Source organism: Moschus berezovskii, chromosome X (genome assembly GCF_049115385.1).
Source record: "Moschus berezovskii isolate FMDL1 chromosome X, NW_MosBer_1.0, whole genome shotgun sequence".
Lineage (NCBI taxonomy): Eukaryota > Metazoa > Chordata > Mammalia > Artiodactyla > Moschidae > Moschus > Moschus berezovskii.
In genome coordinates this window covers 85,460,066-85,479,578 of record NC_142488.1, presented here as the reverse complement: position 1 = coordinate 85,479,578, position 19,513 = coordinate 85,460,066, and the positions used below count along the sequence as shown (strand labels likewise).

General features: G+C 38.4%; 1 protein-coding gene across 9 annotated transcripts in view; it reads right to left on the bottom strand.

Moving 5' to 3' along the window:
* DIAPH2 (diaphanous related formin 2) overlaps positions 1-19,513 on the bottom strand; it is a 1,076,961-nt gene that overhangs the window by 583,356 nt on the left and 474,092 nt on the right. For all 9 annotated transcript variants that reach the window (XM_088834166.1, XM_055438268.2, XM_088834164.1 and 6 more), the window contains one exon: positions 18,753-18,847. In XM_088834166.1, the coding sequence (XP_088690292.1) occupies positions 18,753-18,847 (95 nt within the window). The remainder of the gene's footprint in view (positions 1-18,752; positions 18,848-19,513) is intronic.

Sequence of the window (19,513 nt, the reverse complement as noted above, 5' to 3'; positions counted from 1 at the left end):
AATAAAGTCTGACAATATTTCCACTTTTTCCCCATCTATTTCCCATGAAGTGATGGGAACAGATGCCATGATCTTTGTTTTCTGAATGTTGAGCTTCAAGCGAACCTTTTCACTCTCCTCCTTCACTTTCATTAAGAGGCTTTTTAGTTCCTCTTCGCTTTCTGCCATAAGGGTGGTGTCATCCGCATATCTGAGGTTATTGATATTTCTCCCGGCAATCTTGATTCCAATTTGTGCTTCTTCCAGCCCAGCGTTCCTCATAATGTACTCTGCATATAAATTAAATAAACACGGTGACAAAATACAACCTTGACGTATTCCTTTTCCTATTTGGAACCAGTCTGTTGTTCCATGTACAGTTCTACCTGTTGCTTCCTGACCTGCATACAAGTTCCTCAAAGGGCAGGTCAGGTACTCTGGTATTCCGATCTCTTTCAGAATTTTCCACAGTTGATTGTGATCCACACAGTCAAAGGCTTTGGCATAGTCAATGAACCAGAAATAGATGTTTTTCTGGAACTCTCTTGCTTTCTCCATGATCCATCGGATGTTGGCAATTTGATCTCTGGTGCCTCTGCCTTTTCTAAAACCTGCTTGAACATCTGGGAGTTCACGGTTCACATACTGCTGAAGCCTGGCTTGGAGAATTTTGAGCATGACTTTACTAGCGTGTGAGATGAGTGTGATTGTGCAGTCGTTTGAGCATTCTTTGGCATTGCCTTTCTTTGGGATTGGAATGAAGACTGACCTCTTCCAGTCCTGTGGCCACTGCTGAGTTTTCCAAATTTGCTGGCATATTGAGTGCAGCACTTTCACAGCATCATCTTTCAGGATTTGAAATAGCTCAATTGGAATTCCATCACCTCCACTAGCTTTGTTCGTTGTGATGCTTTCTAAGGCCCACTTGACTTCACATTCCAAGATGTCCGGCTCCAGGTGAGTGGTCACGCCATCGTGATTATCTTGATCGTGAAGATCTTTTCTGTACAGTTCTTCTGTGTATTCTTGCCACCTCTTCTTAATATCTTCTGCTTCTGTTAGGTCCATACAATTTCTGTCCTTTATCGAGCACATCTTTGCATGAAATGTTCCCTTGATATCTCTAATTTTCTTGAAGAGTTCTCTTGTTTTTCCTAGTCTGTTGTTTTCCTCTATTTCTTTGCACTGATCGCTGAGGAAGGCTCCCTTATCTCTCCTTGCTATTCTTTGGAACTCTGCTTTCAGATGCTTATCTCTTTCCTTTTCTCCTTTGCTTTTCGCTTTTCTTCTTTTCACAGCTATTTGTAAACCCTCCTCAGACAGCCATTTTGCTTTTTTGCATTTCTTTTCCATGGGGATGGTCTTTGTCCCTGTCTCCTGTATAATGTCACGAACCTTCGTCCATACTTTATCAGGCACTCTATCAGATCTAGTCCCTTAAATCTACTTCTCACTTCCAGTGTATAATCATAAGGGATTTGATTTAGGTCACATCTGAATGGTCTAGTGGTTTTCCCGACTTTCTTCAATTTCAGTCTGAATTTGGCAATGAGTTCATGATCTGAGACACAGTCAGCTCCTGGTCTTGTTTTTGCTAACTGTATACAGCTTCTCCATCTTTGGCTGCAAAGATTGATTAATCTGATTTCGGTGTTGACCATCTGGTGATGTCCAAGTGTAGAGTCTTCTCTTGTGTTGTTGGAAGAGGGTGTTTGCTATGACCAGTGCGTTCTCTTGGCAAAACTCTATTAGCCTTTGCCCTGCTTCATTCTGTGCCCCAAGGCCAAATTTGCCTGTTACTCCAGGTGTTTCTTGACTTCCTACTTTTGCATTCCAGTCCCCTATAATGAAAAGCATATCTGTTTTGGGTGTTAGTTTTAAAAGGTCTTGTAGGTCTTCATAGAACTGTTCAACTTCGGCTTCTTCAGCATTACTCATTGGGGCATAGGCTTGGATTACTGTAATATTAAATGGTTTGTCTTGGAAATGAACAGAAATCATTCTGTCGTTTTTAAGATTGCATCCAAGTAATGCATTTCGGACTCTTTTGTTGACCATGATGGCTACTCCATTTCTTCTAAGGGATTCCTGCCCACAGTAGTAGATACAATGGTCATCTGAGTTAAATTCACCCATTCCAGTCCATTTTAGTTCACTGATTCCTAGAATGTCGACGTTCACTCTTGTCATCTCCTGTTTGACCCCTTCCAATTTGCCTTGATTCATGGACCTAACATTCCAAGTTCCTATGCAATATTGTTCTTTACAGCATCAGGCCTTGCTTCTATCCTGAGTCCAAGGTAACATACAGCAGCTGTGCTTTGCTGAAGCAGCTGTGAAGAGATATTCCATGACCAAGGTAAGAGAAACCCAAATAAGATGGTAGGTATTGTGAGGGGGCATCAGAGGGCAGACACACTGAAATCATAATCACAGAAAACTAGTTGATCTGATCACATGGACCACAGCCCTGTCTAACTCAGTGAAACTAAGCCATGCTGTGTGGGGCCACCCAAGACGGACTGGTCATGGTGGAGAGGTCTGACAGCATGTGGTCCACTGGAGAAGGGAATGGCAAACCACTTCAGTATACTTGCCTTGAGAACCTCATGAACAGTACGAAAAGGCAAAATGATAGGATATTGAATGATGAATTCCCCAGGTTGGTAGGTGCCCAGTATGCTACTGGAGATAAGTGGAGAAATAACACCAGAAAGAATGAAGGGATGGAACCAAAGTAAAACCAATACCCAGTTGTGAAAAAGCCACCTAGTACGGGATAAAGAAAAAAACAAGTTAAATCACACGAGTAAAACTGCCTGAATTCACCAGTGGAAAATAATTAAGGCCTATATTTTAAACAATGCTTGATTAGGTCTATTTGCAATTTAATGATAATGAATTTTCTCAGAATTTGAACTTAACATGAACACTTTATATTCCTAGGAAAGAGATTTTTTCTTTAAACCAAAGAATCAAGTTTTGCTCTTGCTTATAACCCTATATTCTGAGAGCTTCTATTTAACATAGAAAATAAAAGTAAATGACTGGAATTTTATTAAATTATGAAACATTACTACTTATATTTGAGAAATAAAAATAATTCTTCAGACAATGGTTTTCATTCAGAGACAATTTTGCCCCTAGTGGACATGTGTTCCATCTGAAGCATTTTTGGTGTCACAAATGGTGTCAGGGAGCAGCAACCAGTGGACAGAGGCTAAGGATGCAGCTCAACATGCTACAATTTACAGGACAACACTCAACAAAAAGAATTGTTGAGTCCAAAATATTAACAGTGCCAAAGTCAAGGAACCCTGCCTTAAGCATACACTTTCAGCACTTGTCAAATGCTTCAAATTTTATTTATTGTGTAATATTTAAGACACACAAAAGTATATACATAAGATAATGATTCTATGTGTCTACCACCGAGTTTAAGAACTAAATAGCATTCAATCTCCTTTGTGTATTCCTTCCTGACTCTCTAAAATATTATGCAAAGTGATTAAAATATTCACCACATTGTATCTATATTACACTGTGTCAAAGTATGCAATAGCCAGTTAACTATACTATATTACTGCAAATTATACCATAAATATCATATGACTTTACTAGATTTGATAACTAGGTTCATTTTTTTTTTTAACACGGGAGATCTAGAATTAGAACATTGAGAAAACAATACAGTAGGTAAATATTTATTCCTTTTATGTAGAAAGAAATATTTTGAGTATTTTACCTACTGAATACATGAAAAAGAGAAGGTGGTTTTATAGACGTAATCAATTACAAAGGTGTTTTACTTCTTTAAATATATGACTGCAAGCAAAGTCACTTCTGTCGTGTTTAACTCTGTGTGACCCTATGGACTGTAGCCTGCCAGGGTCCGCTGTCCATGGGATTCTCCTGGCTAGAACACTGGAGTGGGTTGCCACTTCCACTTCCAGGGGATCTTCTTGATCCACGGATCAAACTCGCATCTCTTATGTCTACCTGCATTGGCAGATAGGTTCTTTAGTACTGGCACCACCTGGGAAGCCCAAATATAGGACTAGCCATCAATCTTTGGATTCAAAGAAAATAAATATAACTTTTTAAAAAAGAGTAGGAAACCAGCAGGAAAAAACAGTGGAATTGTTCTCCATTTTTGTTAGTTTATTGAGGGCACGGAATCCTGGACACTCTGCCCTCCATTTCTCTTGGGATGAAGGACTTAAGTTTTCTGTGCAGAAGTAAACTCATAGTTACAAATGACAGTAGGGAATCTGGGTCTAACCCCGCTTCTCAATTTCTAATTCAGGGTTCTCAAAGTCTGAGGAAAATGAGGGCAGTTTCCAAGTTTTACAATATAAGTAAATTCCTGGTCTACTCCTGACATCATCTCACTTATAGAGCTGATGGATGTGTACATGAAAAAGGCAGAATTTTAATGAAATTCTACCAGGTCTTAAAGTCTACAAAGCAGCATAAAATATGATCTTCAAGGACACATCTTGCTCAACTATTAACAAAATTATGTTTGTTTCAAAGTATAAATACTCACATCATGCATTTTTAAAATATGATTTACAGTCTGATTATTAGTACAACAAAAAATAATGAATTGTTTAAAGCTAACTCTTCTTCATTTGTGAACCAGTCTGCTATCAGCTGTGGACAACAGCACAATCAGTGATCTTGACAAATGAAATACTGGTATTAATCAATAACAGATACAGAGGGGATGAAAATAAACAGTCATCACCACCACATTTCTTTGGAATACATGTTGTTTTACCAACAGACTGAAAGTAGCACACAATGGCCAAAGAAAATTTCAGTGGAGAAAGTGGAAAAAAAATTACTTCTAACCAGTTAGAAGAAAAGATGAAAAAGAACAGCAGCTAACATATATAAGTATTTTGAGATAGCAGTAGCATGCGATAAAGTAACTGTTTATTCCACCACAATGAGAAATGGGAAAGAAATGTTTTATGATAGTTACTGTCATTGCTAATGTTTCATTTTCCCTTAAGAATTACAAAAATGAATGTGGTGAATACAAGTTATTATTTCAGATAAAAAGGTTTTCAAATTTTTCAAAACTAATGCCATTATCACCTTAACTGATATACTTGTAGTCTTCTAAAGTCATAAACCCTTGTACAGTGCAGGAACACATGCAGACTCACAAGGCTGCATAAAATAAACATGGTCGATAGCCATAAAAATACATTCTATGTAGATCAGTGATTACAAAGATGGATTGAGGAGACAAAAACAAGCTCTACTATTACACATGCATGAACTTCCTGAAATTAAGAATAATTATACTCTAGAACTGGTTAATTGAAGGAAGTTGAAGAATCTTTTTTCCCTGCAGAATCGATAGATACCCATCTGTCTTTGAAGACTTAGGAGGAGCACTGCCTGCAATTAAGGTAATGGATTGTATGACCTTTGCTTCACTCACATCATTTTGTCAGGACCCAGTAGTCAATTCTATAAATCATAAAATCTGTTTTGAGACATAAAATATCATTTGAAATAATAATCATGTGGCTCCCTGTAGAACCTACACAATGGATTCAGAGCCATATATTTGAATGGGTTCCGGAAAACTAATAGAGCCAGCATAAGTCGAAACTATCTGGGGGACAAAAAGCCAGCTGGAGTATTCTGATACATGTGAAACTAGCCCCTTTTCCCCTTTCTTACCTGCCCATTTCTGTTCCCCTCTGTCAAACAACCTAATTCAAGGAATGAGATCACTATGCAATTAAAACTAACTCCTGACTTATGATCTCCAGAATATATATCATGCCTTATCTAACCTGTTGGTGCTTATCCTAGATAAGAAGAATGAAGAATTAAGCAGTTAAAAAATGAGTATCCCTCTACACACCAAGAGCCCCCTTAGCAATCCCACTGGCGGATCACTCAGGCAAGACAATATCTGAAGAAAGAGTCAGCCTGTCTACATACAATGGAGAAAGATAGAGAACCCGACCTCCAGCCTCAGTGATTCACTGAGAATCCTCCCCCTTTTCCCCTTTAAAAACTGTCATGGCTGAGCAGAATCTTCAGAGATGGTCTCGTAGACATGAGTCCACATTCTCCCAAGATTGCCAGTTGTTCTGATTAAAGCACCTTTCCTTTCTGCTGACACTTACCTCTCAAGTTGTTGGCTTATGAGTAGCAAATAGTCAAATCTGGGTTTGCTAACACTTACATTACGTTACGTGAAGAGATACCCCACATCCAAGGTAAGAGAAAACCAAGTAAGACGGTAGGCACTGAGAAAGGGCATCAGAGGGCAGACACACTGAAATCATAATCGCAGACACCTAGGCAATCTGATCACATGGACCACAGCCTTCTCTAACTCAATGAAACTAAGCCATGCCGTGTGGGGCCACCCAAGACATACAGGTCATGGTGGAGAGGTCTGACAAAATGTGCACCACTGGAGAAGGGAATGAAAAAACACTTCAGTATTCTTGCTTTGAGAATCCCATGAACAGTATGAAAGGCAAAAAGACAGGACACTGAAAGATGAACACCCCAAGATGGTAGGTGCCCAATATGCTCCTGGAGTTAGTGGAGAAATAACACCAGAAAGAATGAAGGGATGGAACCAAAGCAAAACAACACCCAGTTGTGGATGGGACTGGTGATAGAAGCAAGGTTTGATGCTTTAAAGAGCAATATTGCATAGGAACCTGGAATGTTAGGTCCATTAATCAAAGCAAATTGGAAGTGGTAAAAAAGGAGATAACAAGAGGGAACATCGCCATTCCAGGAATCAGCAAACTAAGATGGACTGGAATGGGTGAATTTAACTTAGATGACCATTATATCAACAACAGTGGGCAGGAATCCCTTAGAAAAAATGAAGAAGCCATCATAGACAAAAAGAATCTGAAATGCATTACTTGGATGCAATCTCAAAAATGACAGAATGATCTCTGTTCGTTTCCAAGCAAACCATTCTATATCATGGTAATTCAAGTCTATGCTCTGACCAGTAACGCTGAAGAAGCTAAGTTGAACAGTTCTATGAAGACCTACAAGACCTTCTACAACTAACGGCCAAAAAAGATGTCTTTTCATTAGACGTGAATCGCCAGTCCAGGTTTGATGCATGATACAGGATGCTGGGAAGGATTGGGGGCGGGGGGAGAAGGGGACGACAGAGAATGAGATGGCTGGATGGCATCACCGACTCGATGGACATGAGTTTGAGTGAACGCCAGGAGTTGGTGATGGAGAGGGAGTCCTGGCGTGCTGTGATTCATGGGGTCGCAAAGAGTCGGACACGACTGAGCGACTGAACTGAACTGATGATTAGTGAAATCGAGCACTTTTTCATGTACATCTTTGCCATTGGAATATCTTCTTTGGAAAATATCTATTCAAGTCCTTTGCCTAATTTTTTTTTGTCATGTCCTTACTTGGCTTTAGTATCAGGGTAATGTTGGCCTCATAAAATGAGCTTGGGAATGTTCCTTCTTCTTCAGACTTTTGGAAGTGTTTCAAAAGGATCAATGTTAATTCTTTTTTGAAAGTTTGGCAGAATTCACCAGTGAAACAATCTTATCCCAGACATTTCTTTGAGACGTTTTTGAATACTGTTTGAATCTCCTTAGTCATTAGTGTTGTGCTCATATTTTCTATTTCTCCATGAATCATGTTTGGTAGGTTATATGCCACTAGGAATTTATTCATTTCTCAATTATTTGCCATCTATTTATAGTAGTCTCATAATAATGAGTATATTTTTTCAAAAATTCAGTTCTTATTTTCACTAATCTTTTCTATTCTTTTAGTCTCATTTATTTCCGCTCCAATCTTTAATATTTCCTCCCTTCTACTAACTTTGAGATTTGTTTTTGCTTATTTTTCTAATTCCTTGAGCAGTAGTAAGGTAGAGGTCTTTCTTCTTTCTTGCTGTGTTTCTCCCTATAAATTTTCCCTGTTAGAATTATTCTGCACCCCCACCCCCGGATCCATGCAATAAGTTCCAGTAGGGTGTGTTCCCATTTTGATTTGTCTCAGTGTATTTGTTCTTCTTTTCCTTCTTTGATCTATTAGTTATTCAGGTGTGTTATGCTTAATTTCCACGTATTAATGTATTTTCCAGCTTTCCTTCTACTATTGACTACTAGTACTATAATACTGTGGGAAGAAGAGATGTCATATAATTGCAGGCTTCTTAAATTTCCGATCTATTACCTATCATGTGATCTATCTTGGGGAATGCTCCATGTGTACTTTAGAAGAGTATGTAATCGGCTGCTATCAGATGAAATGTTCTCTATATGTCTGTAAGGTATATTAAATCATCAGTTCAGTTGTTCAGTCATGTCTCACTCTTTGCGACCCCATGAATCACAGCACGCCAGGCCTCCCTGTCCAACACCAACTCCCAGAGTTCACTCAAACTCAGGTGCATCGAGTCAGTAATGCCATCCAGCCATCTCATTCTCTGTCGTCCCCGTCTCCTCCCACCCACAATCCCTCCCAGCATCAGAGTCTTTTCCAGTGAGTCAACTCGTCGCATGAGGTGGCCAAAGTATTGGAGTTTCAGCTTTAGCATCAGTCTTTCCAATGAACACACAGGATTGATCTACTTTAGAATGGACTGGTTGGATCTCTTTGCAGTCCAAGGGACTCTCAAGAGTCTTCTCCAGCACCACAGTTCAAAAACATAAATTCTTCGGCGATCAGCTTTCTTCACAGTCCAACTCTCACATCCATACGTGACCACAGGAAAAACCATAGCCTTGACTAGACGGACCTTGGTTGGCAAAGTATTGTCTCTGCTTTTTAATATACTATCTAGGCTGGTCATAACTTTCCTTCCAAGGAGTAAGCTTCTTTTAATTTCATGGCTGCAATTAGCTTCTGCAGTGATTTTGGAGCCCCCAAAAATAAAGTCTGACACTGTTTCCACTGTTTCGCCATCTATTTCCCATGAAGTGATGGGACCAGATGCCATGATCTTTGTTTTCTGAAAGTTGAGCTTTAAGCCAACATTTTCACTCTCCTCTTTCACTTTCGTCAAGAGGCTTTCTAGTTCCTCTTCACTTTCTGCCATAAGGGTGGTGTCATCTGCATATCTGAGGCACCAGAGATCAAATTGCCAACATCCGATGGATCACGGAGAAAGCAAGTGAGTTCCAGAAAAACATCTATTTCTGCTTCATTGACTATGCCCAAGGCTTTGACTGTGTGGATCACAATAAACTGTGGAAAGTACAAAGAAATGGGAATACCAGACCACCTGACCTGCCTCTTGAGAAACCTGTATGCAGGTCAGGAAGCAACAGTTAGAACTGGACATGGAACAACGGACTGGTTCCAAATAGGAAAAGGAGTCCGTCAAGGTTGTCACCCTGCTTATTTAGCTTATATGCAGAGTACAACATGAGGAATGCTGGGCTGAAAGAAGCACAAGCTGGAATCAAGATTGCCGGGAGAAACATCAATAACCTCAGATATTAAATCATAGTATTGTTCAAATCCACTAGTTTGTTATTCATTCTCTGTATGCATCATCTATCCATTGTTCAAAATGGGGTATTAAATTTTCCAACTATTAGTTTATTGTTGTTTATTTCTCCTTTTAGCCCCAATTTCAGTTCTACTATTATTTATTTCATATATTTTGATATTCCAATGTTGGCTGCATATATATTTACAATTATTGTGTCTTTCTGATGAACTGATCACTCTATCATTATATAATGACCACTTTTGTCTGGGTTTTGACCATTTTTTGGGTTAATGTCTATGTTGTTTGTTATAAGTATAGCAGGGGTTTCTCTGGTGGCTCAGATGTTAAAGAATCTGCCTGCAATGCAGGAGACCAAGTTTGATCCCTGGGTCAGGAAGGTCCCCTCGCAAAAGGAATGGCCCCAGTATTCCTGTCTAGAGAACTTAATGGACAGAGGAGCCTTGCTTTCTTTTGGTTACTGTTTGCTTAAAATATCTTTTATCATCTTTTCAGTCTCAGTCTTTCTGTGTACTTTTAGATAGCATATCTTTTAGATAGCATATATTCTTTTTACACATTGTAACTGTATGTCTTTTGATTGGAGAACTTAAAACATTTACCTTTAAATTAATTGCTGATAGGGAATAACCTGCTTTGTCTATTTGTTGTTTTGTGAATGTATTATTCCATGATTCTTCTACTGTTCTCATCCTTTGTGATTTGAGTATTTTTCTGACAGTATACTTTGACTCCTTTACCATAATCTTTTGTGTATCTACTATAGGTTTCTCCTTTGTGGTTACAGTGAGGGTTAAACAAAATATATTTATAACATGCTATTTTAAGCTGATAACAATTTTACTATAATATCATACTAAACTTTACAATTTTACTTCTCTCCCCTAGAAGATTGTATTATTTTAGATTACTGCTGTTACTATTTAAATTTTTATAATGTGTAACAAATAAGAGATTATTGAAGTCATAAGTGAATTATGCCACAGCTTATAATGTTAGAGACTTTGACTTTGACTATATATTTACCATTACCAGTGAGTTTTACACATTCATATGTTTTGATGATTTAAATTAGCATCTTTTCATTTTAGCTTAAAAAACACCCTTTAGTATTTATTGTACAGCAGTTTTAGTGATGAAGTCCCTCAGCTCTTATGTGTTTGAGAAAATATTTAACTTTTCAAAGGAAAAATATTTTCTCAAACAATATTTTCTCTCCTAAAGGAAAAGATACCCAGATTTTTTGTGTAGAGTGGTCTTGGTTGAAACTGTTTTCTCCCCTCTCAATATTTGAATATATCATTTCACATTTTCTTGGCTTATAATATTTCTTTTGTGAAATTTTGATAGTCATGTAGGCTTTCTTCACTCTTTTTGATTTTGACTTCTAAGAATGTATAATTTCAAAAGGCCTACTTTCCAGGTCACTTGTCTTTCTTCTGCTTGATCAAGTGTGATGTTGAGTCTATTCCATTTTTCAGTTCAGTCATTGTATTATTCAGCTCTATGATTTTTGTTTGTTCTTTTTTTAATGATCACTTTTCCTTTGTTGAACTTCTCATTTTGTTTATGCATTGTTTTCCCAATTTTTTTAGTTGTTTTTCTGTGTATTCCTATAGTTCACTGAATTTAAGAGGATTATTCTTATTTTTCAGAAAGTTCACAGATCTCCATTTCTCTAGGGTAAGTCCTTGGAGTTTTATTAATTTCCGTTGGTGGTGACATTTTTACGGGATTATTTGTAATTCTTGATTCCTTGCATTAGTATCTGCACATTTCAGTAAGTGGTCTTCTCTTCCAGACTTTATATGTTTGCTACCTTAGGGTAACCCCTTCACTCATCAGCTCAACCTGGGGTACTACATGTGTCAGCTGGTAGTATTTTTTTGGTAAGTGGCATTTGCTATTGGGATACCTACTTGGGTGAGGCTATGGTCCATTATCTGAGGTCAGAAAGCGTGTCACTGGTTGAGCTCCATTGCTTTGTATAACTGCTGGCTGAGCTCCACATTTCAGCAGGGCCACTCGATAGACTCCCATATTGGATGGGGCTACTACTGTACTCTGCAGTTAGGTGGGGTCACTGGTAGGATTTTGCAAGTGGGCAGGGCTATGGATGGCTTTGCAACTGCTCCTGGTCAGCAGGGTCTCAGGCTGTGCTCCTTGAGTGAATGGCACTGCTGACTGAACTATGTTCAGTTGGAACTGCATGCTGTGCTCTGCCATCAAGTGGGACTTCAGGCTGCACCCTAATGCTGGACAGGGCCATGGGCTGTGTCTCATAACATAGTAAGCTATTGGCTATACTCTGCTTTTGACTGGGCTGGGCTCTCCGGTGGAGAGGGTCCTCCAACTGTATCCTGCAGTTGGATGGGGCTACAGTCTGTGTTCTGTGGCCAGGTAGCAATAAGGCAGGATCACACCTTGCACTCTGTCATTTGGTGGGGCCACAGGCTGGACTTCATGGCTCAGTGTTGCTGTACCCTTGACTCTGAGACTATCCGAGTTACGGTTCAAGCTATGTGGTTATATGCAGCCAGAGAGCATGCATAACAGTTGGGCAAGGCTGCTTGCTTCGATCCATGAACAAACATGGCTGTGGCATGGCTCCACAGTGGCCTCAGTATTCAGGCTAGGATACTTGGTGAGACTAGAGGTTATGCTCAGCAGTTATGCAGAGGTGCAAATCTGCTTTCTTGTCTAGACCAAACAGCACAACAGGCTCCATAGCTGGCATGGCTCATTGACTGGGGACCCAAATCAGGCAGAACTGTCCAATGGACTCCCTAGCCAGATGGGGTGACCAGTTTGGCTCTGAAAATGGAAAGAGCCATTGGCTGAGAGCTCTGCATGGGCATTGCTACAAGCAGAAGTACAGTTTGCCAGGATCTGAGTGCTGGTTGCTGTAATTCCCAGCCCAGTATCTCTCTCTCTCTTTGATCTGTAGTGGTTGAGTCCCATAGATTCTCCTAGTTACCTCTATGAAGTTAGCCCCAATAGAGCATTCTGGGAAGTGTCCCACAATGCTGGGAGAGCTAGATGTCCACTTAGGGTCCTCTTTTCCCACTGGAGAAAATACAGGCCTGGGGTGCACTCTGGGTGCAAAACTGTTCCAGTCTGGGGAGATGCAATGTGGTCAGAATGCAGCTGATCCCCTCACTCTTCCAGTGTGGTATTTCTTAGTCTCTGTGGCCTCGGAGGGTACTTTAGCTTCGCCCCTGGGTCTGGTGCCTTTTCTATGAATAATGTGAGGGTGGCTGAAGTTGGGAATGACTTGTATCTGCCATCTTGATTAGGAAACTTTCTTTCTGTACTAGTTTCTTCTTTGTTTTCGCCATGAACTCTTTAAGACCAGCTTAGAGATCTCTTCTCAGAATAAAATAAAATACATAATAAGAATGGAAAAGAAGCCAATTATATTGAAATAGTTATCAACATATTACAAATATAAATTGTGATATAATAATAGTTTTCTTTCTTGACTAAGTCACTAAAAAATAAGACCTAGTAGCAGCTTTAATAAACAGTAAAATTTTGAAGTAATAATGACTGTAAATAATATTTCAAGATATCTGCCACAGATTTAATGTGACAAGGAAATATTTATTATTTCTATTAGTGACAAAGTTAGAGGTCCTGTTAATACTCTTGGCACTTTGGTTTCTTGCCTATATTGTTAATCAGATGGAATACTAAATATTAGCTAGCAGGTAAAGAAAATAAAGATGCAATGTTTTTCATGTCTAAGTTCAGGAGACTCTGAATTCTCTTGATGGGTCCCCCATGGGAACCCCTGGTTAAAAACCCCTGCTTTATACATATCTTTGTAAAATAGTCTGCAACAATTTTATACTTCTTTCTATGTTAATCATATTTTTTCTCTCTACCAACATGAATTTTCAGAGCATTTAAGAATCATTTGCATGCACTAATGTTCTAAAATAGAATGCAAACTTATTTTTCCCTCAACACTTGAAGTGCTTTTTTAAAGTGCTAATTTCTTTTCTTTTTGGTCAATGTTGTATATGTAAGTGTGCCTACAACTACTTCATTTTTACCACTGATGTCCTAAAAACACTTACTGGTCTTATATTTTTCTCAAAATAGGTCAAATTAAATTACACTAAAGCAGATTTTCAAAGATGAAATAATAACAAGAATCACCTAAACTGAGTACACATTATTTGGATCTAACTCATAACTGCATATACTAGAAGCTCTCAACAATCTCAGGATATGGTGTAAGTTTTAAGTGCTTCTTTGTTTTTTTTATAAGTATTTTAGGATCTTCAACTACTTCCATACAGTGAACATGGCTTCTAGCTTAAATTAAAATATTTTAAAATAAAGGAGGCATTAGTACTTTTATTAATAACCTTAAATTTGGGGCATGATCTTGCTAATTAAAGATTTTTTACTTTTATTTTTTCAGTAAGGCATTTTTCTTGTCAAACAACTAAAATATATTAGCTTTCTGGCAGGAAAGAGCTTATTGACCCATACTAGGAGAGATAATACTGTTGTTAATTCAAGTCTCTGGGAAGCAATTTGTCCTTAATTATTTTTTGTTGTTATGAGGAGACAATGATGTCACATAAGCAACAAACTATGATTATGCATGGATGGAGTTTAGCACTGTAATCAGATAGAACTTATAACAAAGTTAATCTGATGATACATATTTAATGCTATGCATTATCTATATGCTACATGGTAATTAGACACAAGTGGTAAACAGCTCCTTTGAATGGCAAATTAATGTTACTTTTGCATCACTGAAGCAAATCCTTTCTAGGATGGGAGGGAGAAAGGCAGTGGTGATTCTAGTCTTTTCTCCTGCCTGAGCAAGAAAGTCTCCTTTGGGTACTTGAAAATCAAGTAACTCTTTCCACCCAGGACCTTCCTCCTTACCAGAAGATACTCAGACATTGGATTTGTCTGGATAAACGCAATATTAACTTTAATAACTCAGATGAGTTATTTACCATTTATGCCTCATAACCAAGCACCACAATTCCAATCAGGCATACTATTAAATTACATGTTAAATTGTTTTCTCCTACAAGCACAACTAAGAAAATGAGTTTTGATTGAGGAGGATAAGGGATGAAAGGAAATTTTAGAGTATCTGGCATTGAGGAGGAAAGGAAGCCAGCTGGGAAAAAAATGTCCTCAGTGGCATGTTTTCAACAGAGAGAAAACTCAAAACTAGTGGGGCAAAGGATGTAAGCCATAAAACACACAGAGATGTGAAAAAGAGAAAGATACAGGCTTAGAGAAAAGGAATGGACACCTAGAAAAGAGGAAGAGACAAGAAGGAAACAGGATAACCCAACAACAGCAAACATGAAATGCACGGAGGCATTGGGTATAACACAGAAGGAGCTCGGCAGGATCTACTTAGATTTTGTGATTCTCCTTCACTTAATTTCTAAGATTTAGCATGATAATGTGATTTCACAACCAGTCTTTTTCACTGCCTGAACTTGTTACAGTGAAAACCTTAGTGGTTCATTGGTGTCTGACTTTTTGCAACCCCATGTAAGCCCACCAGGCTCCTCTGTCCATAGGGATTCTCCAGGTAAAAATGATGGAGTGGGTTGCCATGCCCTCCTCCAGGGGGTTTTCCTGACCCCAAGGATCAAACCAGGGTTTCCTACATTTGCAGGCAGAGTCTTTACACTACACCACCAGGGAAGCTTTGACTGCCTAGTGGTTAAGATTAAAGGAGTTGAATTCAAGAATGCAGATAAAATTTACTGTCATCTCCAAAGAAAGCAATTCATTCCTCCCAACTGGACCAGGCAATTTAAAGAGAGAAACATCCTGTAACATGCATCGACCCTGAACTAGTGATTCGTTTCACATATGACAACATATGTGTTTCAATGCCATTCTCCCAAATCATCCCACCCTTACCCTCTCCCACAGAGTCCCAAAGACTGTTCTATACATCTGTGTCTCTTTTGCTGTCTCATATACAGGGTTATCATTTGCCTCTTTCTAAATTCCATATATATGCGTTAGTATATTGTATTGGTGTTTTTCTTTCTGGCTTACTTCACTCTGTATAATAGGCTCCAGTTTCATCCACCTCATTAGAACTGATTCAAATGTATTCTTTTTAATGGCTGAATAATACTCCATTGTGTATATGTACCAAAGCTTTCTTATCCATTCGTCTGCAGATGGACATCTAGGTTGCTTCCATGTCCTGGCTATTATAAACAGTGCTGCAATGAACATTGGAGTACATGTGTCTCTTTCAATTCTGGTTTCCTCGGTGTGTATGCCCAGGAGTGCGATTGCTGGATCACATGGCAGTTCTATTTCCAGGTTTTTGAGGAATCTCCACACTGTTCTCCATAGTGGCTGTACCAGTTTGCATTCCCACCAACAGTGTAAGAGGGTTCCTTTCTCTCCACATCCTCTCCAACATTTATTGCATGTGGACTTTTGGATAGCAGCCATTCTGACTGGTGTGCGGGGAAGACCCAGAGGGAGGATGAAGGGAGGAGGGAGGTGGGAGGGGGGTTCAGGAGGGGGAACTTATGTAAACCCGGGGCGAATTCATGTCAATATATGGCAAAACCAACCAATATAATATTGTAAAATAATTTGCCTCCAGTAAAAAATAAATTAATTACTTAAAAACAATTTTAAAAAAATTACTTAAAATTTAAATTACTTAAAAAAAATTACATGTCAATATATGGCAAAACCAACCAATATAATATTGTAAAATAATTTGCCTCCAATAAAAAATAAATTAATTACTTAAAAAAAAATTACTTATGTAAACCCGGGGCGAATTCATGTCAATATATGGCAAAACCAACCAATATAATATTGTAAAATAATTTGCCTCCAATAAAAAATAAATTAATTACTTAAAAAAAATTAAAAAAAAACAGAGAGAAACAAATATGTATTGTTAATCCTACAAAATCAAGTGAAACAGAAAAAAAAAATCCCAGGTATTACATTTCTATACAAAAGTTGTTAAAGTTTATTGCATATTAGAGGGCCATTCATTGGAGAAGGCAATGGCAACCCACTCCAGTACTCCTGCCTGGAAAATCCCATGGACGGAGGAGCCTGGTAGGCTGCGGTCCATTCGGTCACTAACAGTCTGACACGACTGAGCGACTTCACTTTCACTTTTCACTTTCATGCATTAGAGAAGGAAAAGGCAACCCACTCCAGTGTTCTGGCCTGGAGAATCCCAGGCGGAGCCTGGTGGGCTGCTGTCTATGGGGTCGCACAGTGTCAGACAGGACTGAAGCGACTTAGCAGCAGCAGCAGCAGAGAGCCATTCATAAGTGGGAATCCTTCTGTTTCTTACATTCTCTAAAGAGTTGAAAACATGACTTAAAAAATAATAAATGTTTTTAATATTACTTGTAAATAAATACTATCCCATTTTTTTAAAAAATATATAAATATTATGGTATTCATTTTTATTACAAATAAATACCACAGTAGCATTCTGCATATTTATATTCTTTTTTATTTAATAAGGCATGTGAAGGAAAAGCTACAGTTTTAATGGGCAAAATAAATGTCTGCATTGATTAATTCCTCAAAATATGATTGTCTTTTACTACAATTTGACTATACAGAAAAAAACTAGAAAGCTTTAACTATTGAATAGGAGTCAGACATTTGTTTGCCTTATTGTACTTTAAAATGAAACTGTCCAATTGGAAAAAAAGAGGGAGAACTAAGTCACATTTAGGCTTCTTAACTTTCTCATTCTGATTATTGGGCAAAGAATCATGTCACTAAGGCAGGCAGGACAAATGTGATCTGCTCTCCATTTCAAGTTAGAGAACTGTGTACTTACTAGTTAGACAAAGAAAACACATTTTTCAAAAAGGGGATTTCTTAGCACAGTATAACTTTTGTTGAGGTTAATAAAGGTGCGTCATGATAATAAAGAGCCTACATAAACTCGTTAAACCTTAGTCTTATAGGACCTATACCATAGGAAATAAACTATATCTATGTTTAAAACATACATGAGGTGAACCGGAATGCAAGCCCACACTACACAATGGAGAAACATCTATATGGACACAGCCAGCTCAAACAATAGACACTGGGGCTCTGAGACTTCGAGACCATCTAAGGGAGATATGACAAAATTAATACAGCAGAAACTAGTGGATCACCTTAAAATCAAAGCAAACCACGTGATTCAAATACAAACAACAATAACAAAAAACCTACAATGACTATGCCCATCCATGAAAAATCTTGCAGTTCTGCCTTCTAGACAGGGTCAAACAAAAGCTGCCAAGAATTCTAAGAATTAGATCTAATAGAGTGCTTTATTCTAACAAGCAGTCTCTTTGGTATAATCCTCATTCGTTCCGTTCCGTCGCTCAGTCGTGTCCGACACTTTGCGACCCGGTGGAATGTAGCCTACCAGGCTTCTCCGTCCATGGGATTCTCCAGGCAAGAATACTGGAGTGGGTTACCGTTTCCTCTCCAGGGGATCTTCCCGACCCAGGGATCGAACCCGGGTCTCCCACATTGGAGGCAGACGCTTTAACCTCTGAGCCACCAGGGAAGCCCTCATAGTAGCCTAGTAATCTCAGATGAGGAGATAGGGCTTTAGCAAACTGACACAGTTTGCCCAAAGTGGGCAGAGTAATAGAATAAAAAGAGCAACGGCTTTAGAGTCATGATGGGATTTGTTATGAGCCTCAACTCTACTACTTTATCACTTAACAGTTAAGTGACAAGTGGGCAACTTCTCTAAGACTCAGGTTCTTGATCTGTAATATGAGGATAACAGTACTTATCTCATAGGACTGTTGTAGGATTCAAGGAGATAAAATACATAAATTGCTTGGCATCCCAGCACATATTAAGTGCCTAACAAGGGATAACTTTACCATTTAACCATTGATCCTGAGAAAGCTATGTAACCTCTTGACCTGTACACTTCTATTTTCATGCAATGGTACTGATAATATCTATTTGACACAGTCATTGGGATGATAAAGCATATGCAATTTTGCATACAGGAATGATGTGTCTACATGTGCACAGACTTAAACTTAAAAGGACACATATCTAATAAATGGCAGACACATACCTAGAACCTGATTGCCTACGTTGAGTCCTCTTACTATCCACACAGATAGATACTCCTAACTCTATTATCCAAACATAGAAGAACATTTTCACATAACTCCAATGAGAAGACAGCAATCTAGAAATTCCCATGAAAATGAGATATAAAAGAAAAATATGCAATTACCTGAATTAAGGGCTCACTCAACATGCTTTCATTAACCTCCAGAATGATGTTTTTTATTTCTTCATATGGCATACGATATGATCCTAGGAAGATAGCTAAAATAAAAGTTGATTTTATTAAAAAGAGAGCAGAACCACAATTTTAAACCCCAAATACCCGATTTCTGTTTCATGGACTTAAAATATGAAATCTCTCACTAATATTAATCTAAATAATTATGAACAAACAAAAGTAGCTTCCATTAGCTAAGGTTCTAATGTTTAGAGCTCATGCGTATTTATGTCTGTGTATGCGTATTTAGCCGCTAAGTCATGTCCGACTCTTTGCGACTCCATGGAGTGTAGCGCACTAGGCTCCTCTGTCCATGGTATTCTCTAGGCATGAATACTGGAGTGGATTGCATTCCCTTCTTCAGTGCATCTTCATGACCCAAGGATTGAACCTGGGTCTCCTGCATTGCAGGAGGATTCTTTACAATCTGAGCCACTAGGGAAGCCACGTGTGTATTTATATGGAAGATAAATCTACTAACAGCACAGATAACTACATGCTTAGGCATTTTAGATGAAGCTAATACAAAATAACCCATGAAAAGTTAGAAATTGTATCTCAAGTTAGCTTTTTAATTCAACATTGAATTTACTATGGAGATTGTCAGAGGCATTCAATACAGCACCTCTCAAGGAAGACAATAAAGTAATCTGACACTAAAAAAAAGCTATCAGTCTACTTTGCAGTTCTCCCACATAAGAAAAAAATTA